The sequence below is a fragment of the Oncorhynchus mykiss genome, chromosome 31 (genome assembly GCF_013265735.2).
Source record: "Oncorhynchus mykiss isolate Arlee chromosome 31, USDA_OmykA_1.1, whole genome shotgun sequence".
Lineage (NCBI taxonomy): Eukaryota > Metazoa > Chordata > Actinopteri > Salmoniformes > Salmonidae > Oncorhynchus > Oncorhynchus mykiss.
Window position 1 is genome coordinate 29,347,962 of NC_050571.1, and position 18,770 is coordinate 29,366,731.

Genomic DNA, 18,770 nt, shown 5'->3' on the forward strand with positions numbered 1-18,770 from the left:
AACACAAACACATATACATTATGTCTGATGTAAACACATAAACACATATACATTATGTCTGATGTAAACACAAACACATATACATTATGTCTGATGTAAACACATAAACACATATACATTATGTCTGATGTAAACACATAAACACACATACATTATGTCTGATGTAAACACAAACACATATACATTATGTCTGATGTAAACACATAAACACATATACATTATGTCTGATGTAAACACATAAACACATATACATTATGTCTGATGTAAACACATAAACACACATACATTATGTCTGATGTAAACACATAAACATTATGTCTGATGTAAACACATAAACACACATACATTATGTCTGATGTAAACACATAAACACATATACATTATGTCTGATGTAAACACATAAACACATAAACATTATGTCTGATGTAAACACATAAACACACATACATTATGTCTGATGTAAACACATAAACACACATACATTATGTCTGATGTAAACACATAAACACATATACATTATGTCTGATGTAAACACATAAACACATATACATTATGTCTGATGTAAACACAAACACATATACATTATGTCTGATGTAAACACATATACATTATGTCTGATGTAAACACAAACACATATACATTATGTCTGATGTAAACACAAACACATATACATTATGTCTGATGTAAACACATATACATTATGTCTGATGTAAACACAAACACATATACATTATGTCTGATGTAAACACAAACACATATACATTATGTCTGATGTAAACACATAAACACATAAACATTATGTCTGATGTAAACACATAAACACACATACATTATGTCTGATGTAAACACATAAACACACATACATTATGTCTGATGTAAACACATAAACACATAAACATTATGTCTGATGTAAACACATAAACACACATACATTATGTCTGATGTAAACACATAAACACATAAACATTATGTCTGATGTAAACACATAAACACACATACATTATGTCTGATGTAAACACATAAACACACATACATTATGTCTGATGTAAACACATAAACACACAAACATTATGTCTGATGTAAACACATAAACACACATACATTATGTCTGATGTAAACACATAAACACACATACATTATGTCTGATGTAAACACATAAACACACATACATTATGTCTGATGTAAACACATAAACACATATACATTATGTCTGATGTAAACACATAAACACATATACATTATGTCTGATGTAAACACAAACACATATACATTATGTCTGATGTAAACACATAAACACATATACATTATGTCTGATGTAAACACATAAACACACATACATTATGTCTGATGTAAACACATAAACACATACATTATGTCTGATGTAAACACAAACACATATACATTATGTCTGATGTAAACACATAAACACATATACATTATGTCTGATGTAAACACAAACACATATACATTATGTCTGATGTAAACACATAAACACATATACATTATGTCTGATGTAAACACATAAACACACATACATTATGTCTGATGTAAACACAAACACATATACATTATGTCTGATGTAAACACATAAACACATATACATTATGTCTGATGTAAACACATAAACACATATACATTATGTCTGATGTAAACACATAAACACACATACATTATGTCTGATGTAAACACATAAACATTATGTCTGATGTAAACACATAAACACACATACATTATGTCTGATGTAAACACATAAACACATATACATTATGTCTGATGTAAACACATAAACACATAAACATTATGTCTGATGTAAACACATAAACACACATACATTATGTCTGATGTAAACACATAAACACACATACATTATGTCTGATGTAAACACATAAACAAATATACATTATGTCTGATGTAAACACAAACACATATACATTATGTCTGATGTAAACACATATACATTATGTCTGATGTAAACACAAACACATATACATTATGTCTGATGTAAACACATAAACACATATACTTTATGTCTGATGTAAACACATAAACACATATACATTATGTCTGATGTAAACACATAAACACATATACATTATGTCTGATGTAAACACATATACATTATGTCTGATGTAAACACAAACACATATACATTATGTCTGATGTAAACACATAAACACATATACTTTATGTCTGATGTAAACACAAACACATATACATTATGTCTGATGTAAACACATAAACACATATACTTTATGTCTGATGTAAACACATAAACACATATACATTATGTCTGATGTAAACACATAAACACATATACATTATGTCTGATGTAAACACATATACATTATGTCTGATGTAAACACATATACATTATGTCTGATGTAAACACATAAACACGCATACATTATGTCTGATGTAAACACATAAACACATATACATTATGTCTGATGTAAACACAAACACATATACATTATGTCTGATGTAAACACATAAACACACATACATTATGTCTGATGTAAACACATAAACATTATGTCTGATGTAAACACATAAACACACATACATTATGTCTGATGTAAACACATAAACACACATACATTATGTCTGATGTAAACACATAAACACATATACATTATGTCTGATGTAAACACATAAACACATATACATTATGTCTGATGTAAACACATAAACACACATACATTATGTCTGATGTAAACACATAAACACATATACATTATGTCTGATGTAAACACAAACACATATACATTATGTCTGATGTAAACACATAAACACACATACATTATGTCTGATGTAAACACATATACATTATGTCTGATGTAAACACATATACATTATGTCTGATGTAAACACATAAACACATATACATTATGTCTGATGTAAACACAAACACATATACATTATGTCTGATGTAAACACATAAACACACATACATTATGTCTGATGTAAACACATAAACATTATGTCTGATGTAAACACATAAACACACATACATTATGTCTGATGTAAACACATAAACACACATACATTATGTCTGATGTAAACACATAAACACATATACATTATGTCTGATGTAAACACATAAACACATATACATTATGTCTGATGTAAACACAAACACATATACATTATGTCTGATGTAAACACATAAACACATATACTTTATGTCTGATGTAAACACATAAACACATATACATTATGTCTGATGTAAACACATAAACACATATACATTATGTCTGATGTAAACACATATACATTATGTCTGATGTAAACACAAACACATATACATTATGTCTGATGTAAACACATAAACACATATACTTTATGTCTGATGTAAACACAAACACATATACATTATGTCTGATGTAAACACATAAACACATATACTTTATGTCTGATGTAAACACATAAACACATATACATTATGTCTGATGTAAACACATAAACACATATACATTATGTCTGATGTAAACACATATACATTATGTCTGATGTAAACACATATACATTATGTCTGATGTAAACACATAAACACGCATACATTATGTCTGATGTAAACACATAAACACATATACATTATGTCTGATGTAAACACAAACACATATACATTATGTCTGATGTAAACACATAAACACATATACATTATGTCTGATGTAAACACATAAACACGCATACATTATGTCTGATGTAAACACATAAACACACATACATTATGTCTGATGTAAACACATAAACATTATGTCTGATGTAAACACATAAACACACATACATTATGTCTGATGTAAACACATAAACACGCATACATTATGTCTGATGTAAACACATAAACACACATACATTATGTCTGATGTAAACACATAAACATTATGTCTGATGTAAACACATAAACACATATACATTATGTCTGATGTAAACACAAACACATATACATTATGTCTGATGTAAACACATAAACACACATACATTATGTCTGATGTAAACACAAACACATATACATTATGTCTGATGTAAACACATAAACACACATACATTATGTCTGATGTAAACACATAAACACACATACATTATGTCTGATGTAAACACAAACACATATACATTATGTCTGATGTAAACACATATACATTATGTCTGATGTAAACACATATACATTATCTCTGATGTAAACACAATCACATATACATTATGTCTGATGTAAACACGAACACATAGTGGGGCAAAAAAGTATTTAGTCAGCCACCAATTGTGCAAGTTCTCCCACTTAAAAAGATGAGAGGCCTGTAATTTTCATCATAGGTACACTTCAACTATGACAGACAAAATTAGAAAAAAAAATCCAGGAAATCACATTGTAGGACTTTTAATGAATTTATTTGCAAATGATGGTGGGAAAAAAGTATTTGGTCACCTACAAACAAGCAAGAATTCTGGCTCTCACAGACCTGTAACTTCTTCTTTAAGAGGCTTCTCTGTCCTCCACTCATTACCTGTATTAATGGAACCTGTTTGAACCTGTTATCAGTATAAAAGACACCTGTCCACAACCTCAAACAGTCACACTCCAAACTCCACTATGGCCAAGACCAAAGAGCTGTCAAAGGACACCAGAAACAAAATTGTAGACCTGCACCAGGCTGGGAAGACTGAATCTGCAGTAGGTAAGCAGCTTGGTTTGAAGAAATCAACTGTGGGAGCAATTATTAGGAAATGGAAGACATACAAGACCACTGATAATCTCCCTCGGCCTGGGGCTCCACGCAAGATCTCACCCCGTGGGGTCAAAATGATCACAAGAACGGTGAGCAAAAATCCCAGAACCACACGGGGGGACCTAGTGAATGACCTGCAGAGAGCTGGGACCAAAGTAACAAAGCCTACCGTCAGTAACACACTACGCCGCCAGGGACTCAAATCCTGCAGTGCCAGACGTGTCCCCCTGCTTAAGCCAGTACATGTCCAGGCCCGTCTGAAGTTTGCTAGAGAGCATTTGGATGATCCAGAAGAAGATTGGGAGAATGTCATATGGTCAGATGAAACCAAAATATAACTTTTTGGTAAAAACTCAACTCGTCGTGTTTGGAGGACAAAGAATGCTGAGTTGCATCCAAAGAACACCATACCTACTGTGAAGCATGGGGGTGGAAACATCATGCTTTGGGGCTTTTTTTCTGCAAAGGGACCAGGACGACTGATCCGTGTAAAGGAAATGATTGGGGCATGTATCGTGAGATTTTGAGTGAAAACCTCCTTCCATCAGCAAGGGCATTGAAGATGAAACGTGGCTGGGTCTTTCAGCATGACAATGATCCCAAACACACCGCCCGGGCAACGAAGGAGTGGCTTCGTAAGAAGCATTTCAAGGTCCTGGAGTGGCCTAGCCAGTCTCCAGATCTGAACCCCATATAAAATCTTTGGAGGGAGTTGAAAGTCTGTGTTGCCCAGCAACAGCCCCAAAACATCACTGCTCTAGAGGAGATCTGCATGGAGGAATGGGCCAAAATACCAGCATCAGTGTGTGAAAACCTTGTGAAGACTTACAGAAAACGTTTGACCTCTGTCATTGCCAACAAAGGGTATATAACAAAGTATTGAGATAAACAAATACTTATTTTCCACCATAATTTGCAAATAAATTCATTAAAAATCCTACAATGTGATTTTCTGGATTTTTTTTCTCATTTTGTCTGTCATAGTTGAAGTGTAACTATGATGAAAATTACAGGTCTCTCTCATCTTTTTAAGTGGGAGAACTTGCACAATTGGTGGCTGACTAAATACTTTTTGGCCCCACTGTATATTTTAACAACTAAATTTACTTTGATACTTAAGTATAGTTACTCAAGTACTATTTTACTGGGTGACTTTCACTTATGTCATTTTCTATATCTTGACTTTTACTGAAGTATGAGAATTGAGTCATTTTTTTCCACCACCGGCTACAAAACATTCCATTTGACTAAAGCTTGATTATAAAACATGGTCTTTGTCACTAAGCCTTTATACGAGTTCAGTCTTCACAGGCAGCATACAGTGATCCTACTTTATATTGATTTTCTCATCTCTCTGAAGGACAGACCCTGTTCTTGTACCACTGGCAACACTACACACTGAGTTACAACAGAGCGTTCTTCAAGGGTGCTTTGATAAGGGTGATGGTTCTATTTGGAACAATAATCACTCAAAGACCCCTTAGCTCTTAAATAGTTATTCTGTTGTACCAGATACAGTGGCGAGAAAAGTATGTGACCATTTTGAATTACCTGGATTTCTGCAAAAATTGTTCATGAAATTTGATCTGATCTTCATCTAAGTCACAACAATATATAGACACAGTGTGCTTTAAACTAATAACACAAACAATTATATGTTTTTCATGTCTTTATTGAACACTGTGTAAACATTGACAGTTTAGGGTGGGAAAAGTATGTGAACCTTTGGATTTAATAACTGGCTGAAATAACCTCAACCAAACAACACAACTTTAGTTTCATCTGTCCACAGAATATTTTGCCAGTAGCACTGTGGAACATCCAAGTGCTCTTTTGCGAACTTCAGAAGTGCAGCAATGTTTTTTTGGACAGCAGTGTCTTCTTCCGTGGTGTCCTCCGATGAACACCATTCTTGTTTAGTGTTTTACGTATCGTAGACTCATCAACAGAGATGTTACCATGTTCCAGAGATTTCTGTAAGTCTTTAGCTGACACTCTAGGATTCTTCTTAACCTCATTGAGCATTCTGCACTGTGCTCCCTAGGATGGCCACTTCTAGGGAGAGTACCAACAACGCTGAGCTTTCTCCATTTATGTGGACTGATGAACATCAAGGCTTTTAGAGATACTTTTGTAACCCTTTCCAGCTTTATGCATGTCAACAATTCTTAATCTTAGGTCTTCTGAGATCTATTTTGTTCGAGGTATGGTTCACATCAGGCACTGCTTCTTCTGAATAGCAAACTCACATTTTGTGAGTGTTTTTTATAGGGCAGGGCAACTTTAACCAACATCTCCAATCTCATCTCAATGATTGTATTCCAGGTTAGCTGACTCCTGACTCCAATTAGCTTCTGGAGATGTCATTAGCCAAGGGGTTCAAATACTCCTTCAAATACTTTTTCCAACTTACACTGTGAACGTTTAAATGATGTATTCAATATAGACAAGAAAAATACATTAGTTTGTGTGTTAATAGTTTAACCGCAACATGTTTGTCTATTGTCTATTGTTGTGACTTAGAAGATCAGATCACATATTAGGACCAATTCATGCAGAAATCCAGGTCATTCCAAAGGGTTCACATACTTTTTTCTTGCCACTGTGTCTTCTACATCAGATGAACTGGCCTCCACAATCACCCGACCTCAACCCAATGGAGATAGTTTGGGATGAGTTGGACTGCAGATTGAAGGAAAAGCAGCCAACAAGTGCTCAGCATATGTGGGAACTCCTTCAAGACTGTTGGAAAAGCTGGTTGAGAGAATGTACACTACGTACACTACGTTCAAGAACAGCCCACACATCTGATTCAACAGGTGATTGTTACCTGATAATCATAGATTATAGATTACATAGATCATGTAGCTGAGACCACACGACAAACCAGCTTACACTGCAAATGTACTATAACCCACAGCGAATCACATGTCTTACCGAGTTGCCTGGAAGTCTGAAAAGGAAGGTACCTTCATCTTTGCAATCTTAGTACTCTACTGATGAAGATGCACAAGCCTCAGGCAATAGATGGAACAATCAACCCCTGGTACCTAACATACATGTGCAATGTATCAGCATGCAGGTGCTTAGACCTAACGTTACCGTGCGGTGTCTTCCCCTCTCCCCAATGAGCATGACCATACACAGACTAACCAAAGCATCATGCGTCTGCAAGCGCCAGGGAGCGGGGTAGAGAGAGAGAGGAGAGTGGGGGAGAGGAGAGTTAGGGAGGGGAGAGAGAGAGAGAGGAGAGTGGGGGAGGGGAGAGAGGGGGAGGGGAGAGAACGGTAGAGAGAGAGAGGGGGGGAGGACGGAAGAGGAGAAAGGCAGGTAGAGAAAGGAGGAGGCGGGAGGAGCGATGGGGGAGAAGGAGATAGAGAGGGACAGGGCTAAAGCCAGCAAGACTAAAAGCCAGGGGAGCATGGGGGGAGACGGACAGTTGCTTAATGGGTGGGCAGCAAGCCAATAATATACTGGCATCATCTTAATATCAACCTAATATGGATGTCCTATACAGTAGAGGAGTCATGAGGTTGTAGCATGACGAGCTGCAAGATTCTTATTCCATGAAGCCAAGAGGCTCCAGTACGGTGAACAGCAGCTGCATCATTCCATGACCCCTTTCAGTGGTTTTAATATTCCTTTATGTTGGCTGTAGCAGGGGCCTATGGGTGGTTGGAGGATGTTTGGTGGGCTGTGCCCCACAGGCAAGCATAAGATACTCACAATCATACACACACACTATGAGTGAGAGCCCGCACAGGCCAGATGCTTTCCAAAAATGGGATGTAAATGAACGGAAACTTTGAGGGGAGGAGAACTATCAGTTCAGACAGAATATGAGAGAGAGAAAGAGAGGAGGAAAAGCCAAAAAATAAGCATCAGTTAAAAAACAAGGAGGGGGTGCGGACAAACCTTCGGGCTCTGAGCTCTCTTTGTTGACGACTTGCTTCAGCGGGCAGCAGAAGATTTCGTGACACTTAGCACGAAATGGGGACCCCTTACTCCTTAAATCCGCCGATGAGTGGATGGAATCCTGCCGCAACATAATGTACTCCTGGGTACCTGGAGCAGCGTCATCCTGGACTGCCGTGGTGCCACAACACAATGAACTGAGGTTAGGGGAGCGCTCACCACAACACAGACAGAAAAACAACGCAGAGACGAAACAAAGGCTAAATAAAATACAGACATTACATCAGCAACCACTAAAGCATTATTGTAACTCAACACAGCCTACTACAACAGAGGAAGAGAGAGAGAGAGAGAGAGTTAGAAGGAAGGGGGAGCAAGAGGAGGGCAGAGAGAGAAAGAGAACATTAACAACTTAAATAAATACAACTAAAGTAACATCAAGAAAGGGAGGGAGAGAAAAAAAGAGGGAGGAGGAGTACGCGGCAAAACTGATTCAAAGACAAATCGGACCTAATCGTTATCAAGTAGTACTGTGGGTCCCAAGGTCATTCTAAAATCATTCTAAGGATCGCACAGAGGTGTGAAAGTACAGCAAGGCGAGAACCTGCAAGGTCAATGCCAGCAGATCTAAGGTCAGATCGGGGTGCTACTAACCCCAACCAGACGGTACCCTTTTTAAGGGAAGGCATGCAAATGCAAAAGCATGCACTGATCCCAGACCAGTCAACCAGAGGCGTGGTGGTCGGGAATGTTTTCATGGAATGACACGACACATGCAGAGATGACATTGTGTATATTATTACAGTGGATATTATGAATTCTATGAAGAAATGATAGCATCAGCTGCATTATTTCATCCAGTGTACTGCCCTAGGCCTGTCTAATGTTCATGGGAACCTGTCTAAAGGGTCAGACACATTGTAAGTGACCTCGAAACGACTACCTCACATTTCTCTTCTCCTCCACATGAATGCATTATTAACCATCCTCCATCCATCTGTTAACTGAATGTATATCCACATACGGACAGGAGGGGTCTGCCGATCCACGTGCTCTACACAGACAGCCTCACAGGACAGAATAACTGAGTCTAAATTAAGTCTGGGCTACGTCATTACTATCTAGTTTCCTTCTGTGGTAGTATTTCGGCTGACATCCAGAAGTACTCAGTGGTGTACTGGCTCAGTGATGAAGTCTCATCTTCTCTCCTCTCTCTGCTTAGTTATTCAAAGTAAAAGATGAACGGGAGTATATATATATAGAGCTGTCAACCTGCTCCTTGTTCTGTTGTCAATGAGAACACTCGCTCCCTCCTCCCACCAGTTGACCCTCCGTTCACAGAGCATGGGGCTCGAGACACATGAACGCTGACTCACACGCACACACTGTAGGTGCACACACTGCGGGAACACACACACACACACACACACACACACACACACAGGTATGTACACACGTGTGCGTAACAACAATATACCGCACGAGGTACACATATAGACACACGCAAGCACGCATGCATGCACAAACACACAAGCACACACACCACAAAGGCATGAATAGGCACAAGTCTTTGTGCCCAATTAATTTCAGTGAGGAATAGGGAGGCAGACTTTTCTATCCTTTTAAAATAACAAAGAGAATAAATCAGGAGGTACTGTAAGAGGATACCTAGTCAGTTGCAAAACTGAATGCATTCAACCGTCTTCTGAATCAGAGAGGTGCAGGGGGCTGCCTTAATCAACATCCATGCACGGTGAGCAGTTGTTGTCAGGGATTAACTGCCTTGCTCAAGTGCAGAAGGCAGATTTTCTTTCTACCTTGACGGACCTGGGATTGTAACCAGTGACCTCTCGGTTACTGGCCCAAAACTCACTAGGCTACCTGCCACCCCATACAAAAATAGTGACAGGGTCACAAGTACAATTCAAAGGTGAGCAATAATTACATTTATCCAAAGCGACTTACATTCTCCGTGCATACATTTTATTTTAATTACTTCAGTGTTTACCTTGACTCTGAAAAAGGGTACAAATGCATTTTTGGGCAGAAATGCCTTATGGAACATTAACTTTTGATATAGTGTGTGTTTACCAGAGACACTAATGTGAAGAACAACATGACCTGCACCAAATTCAAATTAGGCTACCTGCCAAAGAGTCAAAATAGGATAGTTAGGCCAAAATGACAGTGTCCAAATTCAAAAAGGATCTGGTAGAATAACCTGCTTTTATTTAGTCACACTCCAAACCATAACCTATTTTCTGTAATTAGCTCACCATTAACTTGTAAATAAATCAAATCCAATTTTATTGGTCACATTCACATGGTTAACAGATGTTAATGCGAGAGTAGCGACATGCTTTTGCTTCTAGTTCCGACAGTGCAGTAATATCTAACAAGTAATCTAACAAATTCACAACAACTACCTTATACACACAAATGTAAAGGGACGAATAAGAATATGTACATATAAATATATGGATGAGTAATGGCTGTGCAGCATAGGCAAGATGCAGTAAATGGTATAGAAAACAGTATATACATATGGGATGGATAATGTAGAATATGTAGACATTATTAAAGTGACGTTATTTAAAGTGACTAGCGATACCTTTATTAAATCCATTTATTAAATCGAACAGAGATTTGAGTCTGTATGTTGGCAGCAGCCACTCTATGTTAGACTGTTAAACAGTCTGATAGCCTTGAGATAGATGCTCTTTTTCAGTCTTTCGGTCCCAGCTTTGATGCACCTGTACTGATAGCGGGGTGAACAGGCAGTGGCTTGAGTGATTGTTGTCCTTGATGATATTTTGGTCTTCCTGTGACATCGGGTGCTCTAGGTGTCCTGGAGGGCAGGTAGTTTGCCCCCGGTGATGCATTGTGCAGACCGCACTACGCTCTGGAGAGCCTTGCGGTTGTGGGTGGAGCAGTTGCCGTACCAGGCGGTGATACAGCCCAACAGGATGCTCTCGGTTGTGCATTTGTAAAAGTGTGTGAGTGTTTTTGGTGACAGGCCATATTTCTTCAGCCTCCTGAGGTTGAAGAGGCGCTGCTGTGCCTTCTTCACAATGCTGTCTGTGCATGTGGACCATTTCAGTTTGTCCGTGATGTGTATGCCGAGGAACTTAAAACGTTCCACCTTCTCCACTACTGTCCCGTCGATGCTGTTTCCTGAAGTCCACAATCATCTTCTTTGTTTTGTTGACGTTGAGTGAGAGGTTATTTTCCTAACACCACACTCCGAGGGCCCTCACCTCCTCCCTGTAGGCTGTCTTGTCTTTGTTGGTAATCAAGCCTACCAGTGTAGTGTCGTCTGCAAACTTGGTGATTGAGTTGGAGGCGTGCATGTCCACGCAGCCATGGGTGAACAGAGAGTACAGGAGAGGGCTGAGAATGCACCCTTGTGGGGCCCAATTTTGAGGATCAGCGGGGTAGAGATGTTGTTTCCTACCCTCACCACCTAGGGGCAGGCCGTCAGAAGGTCCAGGACCCAGTTGCACATGGCGGGGTCGAGACCCAGGGTCTCAAGCTTAATGACGAGTTTGGAGGGTACTATGGTGTTAAATGCTGAGCTGTAGTCAATGAACAGCAATCTTACATAGGTATTCCTCTTGTCCAGATGGGATAGGGCAGTGTGCAGTGTGATGGCAATTGAGTCATCTGTGGACCTATTGGGGCGGTAAGCAAATTGGAGTGGGTCTAGGGTATCAGGTAGGGTGGAGGTGATATGATCCTTGACTAGTCTCTCAAAGCACTTCATGATGACAGAAGTGAGTGCTACGGGGCATTTAGTCATTTATTTCCGTTATCTTGGCTTTCTTGGGAACAGGAACAATGGTGGCCATCTTGAAGCATGTGGGCATAGCAGACTGGGATAGGGATTGATTGAATATGTCCGTAAACACACCAGCCAGCTGGTCTGTGCATGCTCTGAGGACGTGGCTAGGGATGCCGTCTGGGCCGGCAGCCTTGCGAGGGTTAACACATTTAAATGTTTTACTCACGTTGGGCATGGTGAAGGAGAGCCCACAGGCTTTGGTAGTGGGCCGTGTCAGTGGAACTGTATTGTCCTCAAAGCGAGCAAAGAAGTTGTTTAATTTGTCTAGGAGCAAGATGTCGATGTCCACGATGGGGCTGGTTTTCTTTTTGTAATCCGTGATTGATTGTAGACCATGCCACATACGTCACATGCTTTAGCCATTGAATTGTGACTCTATTTTGTCTCTATACTGATGCTTTGCTTGTTTGATTGCATTGCGGAGGGAATAGCTACACTGTTTGTATTTGGTCATGTTTCCGGTTGCCTTGCCATGATTAAAAGCGGTAGTTCGCGCTTTCAGTTTTGCACAAATGTTGCCTTCAATCCATGGTTAGGGAAAGTTTTAATAGTCACAGTGGGTACAACATCACCGATGCACTTGCTGTCACGTTCTGACCTCTATTTCTGTTGTTTTGTATTTATTTAGTATGGTCAGGGCGTGAGTTGGGTGGGCAGTCTATGTTTGTTTTTCTATGTTTTGGGGCATTTCTATGTTTTCGGCCTAGTATGGTTCTCAATCAGAGGCAGGTGTCATTAGTTGTCTCTGATTGAGAATCATACTTAGGTAGCCTGGGTTTCACTGTGTGTTGGTGGGTGATTGTTCCTGTCACTGTGTTTGGTGTCACAGGATAGGACTGTTTTGCGTTTTCACATTTCTTGTTTTTGTTAGTTTGTTCATGTGTAGTGATTTATTAAAACATGAATAACCACCACGCTGCGCTTTGGTCCGCTTCTCTTCCTCCTACAGACGAACGCCCTTACACTTGCTAATAAACTCGCTCACCGAGTCAGCATATACTGTACATCAATGTTGTTGTCTGAGGCTACCCGGAACATATCCCAGTCCACGTCATCGAAGCAATCTTGAAGCGTGGAATCTGATTGGTCAGACCAGCATTAGATAGACCTGAGCACGGGCATTTCCTGTTTGCTTTTTGAGTTGTTGAAAAATGTGGCTTATTGTATCTTGAAGATCTTACTGCCCGTTATGAGGCCCTGATAAGCAATCTCTCAATGCACAGTGGACTCCCCTCCCTTCCTCCTTCCAACTGTATCTGTGTGGAGTGACAGTGGTGTGAAGTGGCCCTCTAGAAGAACACTCACCCTCTTCACAGACAGCTAGCAGCCACTGCTGAGTGCCAGTCACTTCAAGCTGCAGGCCAGGGTCTAACTTCAAACTGCTCACTAGTACATGTACTAATGAACTCTGCTTTATATCTCCCTCTCTCATCTTCTCCGAGCTCTCTGTCAGACTACTGGCCCAGGTATGAGAGAAGAAAAAGAAGTAGGAAAAAAATATGAAAATAAAGGAGACAGGAGACTGTCAGACAGTTTGACAGTTTGGATCTGGATCTAGAGGCCTGGGTCTAGAGGCCTGGATCTAGAGGCCTGGGTCTAAAGGCCTGGGTCTAGAGGTCTGGGTCTAGGGGTCTGGAGCTAGAGGCCTGGATCTCGAGGCATGAGTCTCGAGGCCTGGATCTAGATACCTGGATCTGGAGGCCTGGGTCTAGGGTTCTGGATCTAGAGGCCTGGTCTAGAGGCCTGGATCTGGAGGCCTGGGTCTAGAGGCCTGGATCTAGAGGCCTGGATCTAGAGGCCTGGATCTAGAGGCCTGGATCTAGAGGCCTGGGTGTAGATCTAGAGGCCTGGGTCTAGAGGCCTGGGTCTAGAGCCCTGGATCAAGAGGCCTGGGTCTAGGGGTCTGGATCTAGAGGCCTGGGTCTAGGGGTCTGGGTCTAGAGGACTGTGTCTAGAGGCCCGGATCAAGAGGCCCGGATCAAGAGGCCCGGGTCTAGAGGCCTTGGTCTAGAGGCCTTGGTATAGAGGCCTGGTTCTAGAGGCCTGGTTCTAGAGGCCTGGATCTAGAGGCCTGGGTCTAGAGGACCTGGTTCTAGAGGCCTGGATCTAGGGGTCTGAAGCTAGAGGCCTGGGTCTAGGGGTCTGGGTCTAGGGTTCTGGGTCTAGAGGCCTGGATCTAGAGTCCTGGATCTAGAGGCCTGGATCTAGAGACCTGGATCTAGAGGCCTGGATCTAGGGGCCTGCATCTAGAGGCCTGGGTCTAGAGCCCTGGGTGTAGATCTAGAGGCCTGGGTCTAGAGACCTGGATCTAGAGACCTGGATCTAGAGGCCTGGATCTAGAGGTCTGGATCTAGAGGCCTGGGTCTAGAGGACTGGGTCTAGAGGCCTGGATCAAGAGGCCCGGATGTAGAGGCCTGGGTCTAGGGTTCTGGGTCTAGGGGTCTGGGTCTAGAGGCCTGGATCTAGAGGCCTGGGTCTAGGGTTCTGGATCTAGAGGCCTGGATCTAGAGGCCTGGATCTAGAGGCCTGGATCTAGAGACCTGGATCTAGAGGCCCGGGTCTAGAGACCTGGATCTAGAGGCCCGGGTCTAGAGACCTGGATCTAGAGGCCTGGATCTAGAGGCCTGGATCTAGAAGTCTGGATCTAGAGGCCCGGGTCTAGGGGTCTGGGTCTAGGAGTCTGGGTCTAGAGGCCTGGATCTAGAGGCCTGGGTCTAGGGGTCTGGGACTAGGGGTCTGGGTCTAGGGGTCTAGGTCTAGGGGTCTGGGTCTAGAGTCCTGGGTCTAGGGGTCTGGAGCTAGAGGCCTGAGTCTAGGGGTCTGGGTCTAGAGCCCTGGGTCTAGAGCCCTGGGTCTAGGTCTAGAGGCCTGGGTCTAGAGGCCTGGATCAAGAGGCCTGGGTCTAGAGGCCTGGGTCTAGAGGCCTGGGTCTAGAGGTCTGGGTCTAGAGTCCTGGGTCTAGAGACCTGGGTCTAGAGGCCTGGATCTAGGGGCCAGGATATAGGGGCCTGGATCTAGGGGCCTGGATCTAGAGGCCTGGATCTAGAGGCCTCAATCTAGAGGCCTGGGTCTAGAACCCTGGGTCTAGAGGCCTGGCTCTAGAGGCCTGCATCTAGGTGCCTGGATCTAGGTGACTGGGTCTAGGAGTCTGGGTCTAGGGGTCTGGATCTAGGGGTCTGGGTCTAGGATCCTGGAGCTAGAGGCCTGGATCTAGAGGCCTGGAACTAGAGGCCTGGAACTAGATCCCCGGGTCTAGATTTAGAGGCCTGGGTCTAGAGGCCTGGGTCTAGAGACCTGGGTCTAGAGACCTGGGTCTAGATCTAGAGGCCTGGGTCTAGAGGCCTGGGGCTAGGGGTCTGGGTCCAGAGCCCTGGGTCTAGAGGCCTGGGTCTAGGGGTCTGGAGCTAGAGGCCTGAGTCTAGAGCCCTGGGTCTAGAGCCCTGGGTCTGGGTCTAGAGACCTGGATCAAGAGGCCTGGAGCTAGAGGCTGGATCTAGAGGTCTGGAACTAGAGGCCTGGGTCTAGATCTAGAGGCCTGGAACTAGAGGCCTGGGTCTAGATCTAGAGGCCTGGGTCTAGAGGCCTGGGTCTAGAGGCCTGGAGCTAGAACCCTGGGTCTAGATCTAGAGACCTGGGTCTAGAGGCCTGGGGCTTGAACCCTGAGTCTAGGGGTCTGAGTCCAGAGCCCTGGGTCTAGAGCCCTGGGTCTAGAGCCCTGGGTCTAGAGGCCTGGGTCTAGGGGTCTGGAGCTAGAGGCCTGAGTCTAGAGCCCTGGGTCTAGAGCCCTGGGTCTAGAGGCCTGGGTCAAGGTTCCTGGAGCTAGAGGCCCGGGTCTAGGGGTCTGGGTCTAGAGGCCTGGATCTAGAGGCCTGGATCTAGAGGCCTGGAACTAGAGGCCTGGAACTAGATCCCCGGGTCTAGATCTAGAGGCCTGGGTCTAGAGGCCTGGGTCTAGAGGCCTGGGTCTAGATCCCTGGGTCTAGATCTAGAGGCCTGGGTCTAGAGGCCTGGGTCTAGAGGCCTGGGGCTAGAACCCTGGGTCTAGGGTCTGGATCTAGAGGCCCGGGTCTAGAGCCCTGGATCTAGAGTCCTGGATCTAGAGGCTGGATCTAGAGGTCTGGAACTAGAGGCCTGGGTCTAGATCTAGAGGTCTGGGTCTAGAGGCCTGGGTCTAGAGGCCTGGAGCTAGAACCCTATGGTCTAGATCTAGAGGCCTGGGTCTAGAAGCCTGGGTCTAGAGGCCTGGGGCTTGAACCCTGGGGCTAGGGGTCTGGATCTAGAGGCCTGGGTCTAGACGCCTGGATCAAGAGGCCCGGATCTAGAGGTCCGGGTCGAGAGGCCTGGGTCTAGGGGTCTGGGTCTAGAGGCAGTAGGTCATATGATTGAGTGTAGTCTGGCCCAGGACTGTGAAGGTTAACAGAAAGGCTCTGGAGCAACGACTCCAGGAGAGAAAATACTGATGCGACTGCATCAGAGAGAGTACTGATGTGACTGCAGTAGAGAGAGTACTAATGTGACTGTAGTAGAGAGAGTACTGATGAGACTGCAGCAGAGAGAGTAGATAATGTGACTGTAGTAGCGAGAGTACTGATGTGACTGTAGTAGAGAGAGTACTGATGTGACTGCAGCAGAGAGAGTACTGATGTGACTGTAGTAGAGAGAGTACTGATGTGACTGTAGTAGAGAGAGTACTGATGTGACTGCAGCAGAGATAGTACTAATGAGACTGTAGTAGAGAGAGTACTGATGAGACTAGTAGAGAGAGTACTGATGTGACTGTAGTAGAGAGAGTACTGATGTGACTGTAGTAGAGAGAGTACTGATGTGACTGTAGTAGAGAGAGTACTGATGTGACTGTAGTAGAGAGAGTACTGATGTGACTGCAGCAGAGATAGTACTAATGAGACTGTAGTAGAGAGAGTATTGATGTGACTGTACTCAGAGAGAGAGTGCCAAGACTCTTCCGGAAAATTTCCAGGATGCCTAATTCCTTCCCCTTGGTTATTAATGACCCTGCTAACTGGCATCTCATTTTCAGAAATAAAAATGAGCGACAGCGGGGGCCAGAGGGAGACTTGGGGCGCAGGGACCCATTCTTTACAGCCTGTCCCCGTCCTCGGCCATGTGATGGAGAGCGTACACTGGGGCAGAGGGGGGCTAAGGGGCGGGGGATGATGGATGTCGGGCCCAGCCTGGGAAAGCGCTCCCTATCAGCCAAGCCACGGAGAATGAGCTGTCACCCCCGCTGTATGATGGGACAAGATATACGGGTGTCCCGGCTGCCAACAGAGCACGGTCGGCATGGCGATGGATGTCTTCGTCCGTGGTGCTGAAAGCCAATCGCGGGCCGGGAAATGAGGAACGCTAAAAGAGGGGGGAGGAGTTTGGATGATGTACAGTGAGGCATCCTGAGAGGTTGTCTGCTCATCTCCTCAAGATCCCGTCCAATGAGAATAGATGTTTGGGTAACACTACCAGCTGCATGGTACCTAGAGAGATTATAGCGCCAGCCAAAGTGGAATAACAGGCACATGGCTTCACTGGCCTGCTGGATCCTACCGCTGCCACCACATGCTTCATCCTTAGGTTTCTCCCTCTCATGATGGACAGATAGACAGTAGTTGTCCGTGTGTACCACCCCAAGTTGTCCAGCTGTCATTTCTGGTCACTGACCTCAGCACCAACCAGGGAAGGTTCATTGACGAGCCAGGACATGTATCCACGACAGCAGCACTGAGGCCAGATTGGGGTCACAGGGTTTAAGTGGCATGAAGGATTTACAAGTTGTGGCTCGCAATCCACTCAATGTATTGAAGTCAAGTGTTCTATTCATCAAACAAGACGGGAGTCATACATTTTCCATGATCTGGCTAGAAATCGGTACTCTCAGAAATGTACAGATAGGTCTATAGCCGCAGGTATGCATTACTAAAATAGCCTGTCCTCATTGTCGAAATACAAGTGGTTGAATCTATGCCAATATTTTTAGTGTGGCTCTGCCTCGTGATTTTGTATTTTTGTCATGTCGTGTCACCCTGCAGGCGCCGCGGCGACAGTGAGCCGAGGTGAACTTGAGGTTTTCTTTGAAGCAGAGCGAGAATGAGCTTGCAGATTCTATTCTGTTTCTTTCATCTTCTCTTTCTCTCACTATCTCTCTCTCTCTCTCCAGTAGGAGTACAGTAGCTCCCTGGAGTCACATGATCGTCCTGAACCAATTCGCCCCAACTCTAGTCAACAGATTTATGTAGAAAAGACTTAAAAATAACCCTCAAACGTGCTTAGAAAAACAT

At 43.1% G+C, this 18,770-nt stretch overlaps 1 protein-coding gene across 4 annotated transcripts in view; it reads right to left on the minus strand.

The window, feature by feature from the left end:
• The window catches only part of fgf13a (fibroblast growth factor 13a), a 210,481-nt gene that overhangs the window by 73,969 nt on the left and 117,742 nt on the right, over positions 1 to 18,770 (minus strand). For 3 of the 4 annotated variants that reach the window (XM_021583849.2, XM_021583850.2, XM_021583848.2), the window contains exon 3: positions 8,640 to 8,810. The exons of the other annotated variant lie outside the window; for it this stretch is intronic. In XM_021583849.2, coding sequence (XP_021439524.1) covers positions 8,640 to 8,810 — 171 coding nt within the window. The remainder of the gene's footprint in view (positions 1 to 8,639; positions 8,811 to 18,770) is intronic. 4 annotated transcript variants of the gene reach the window in all.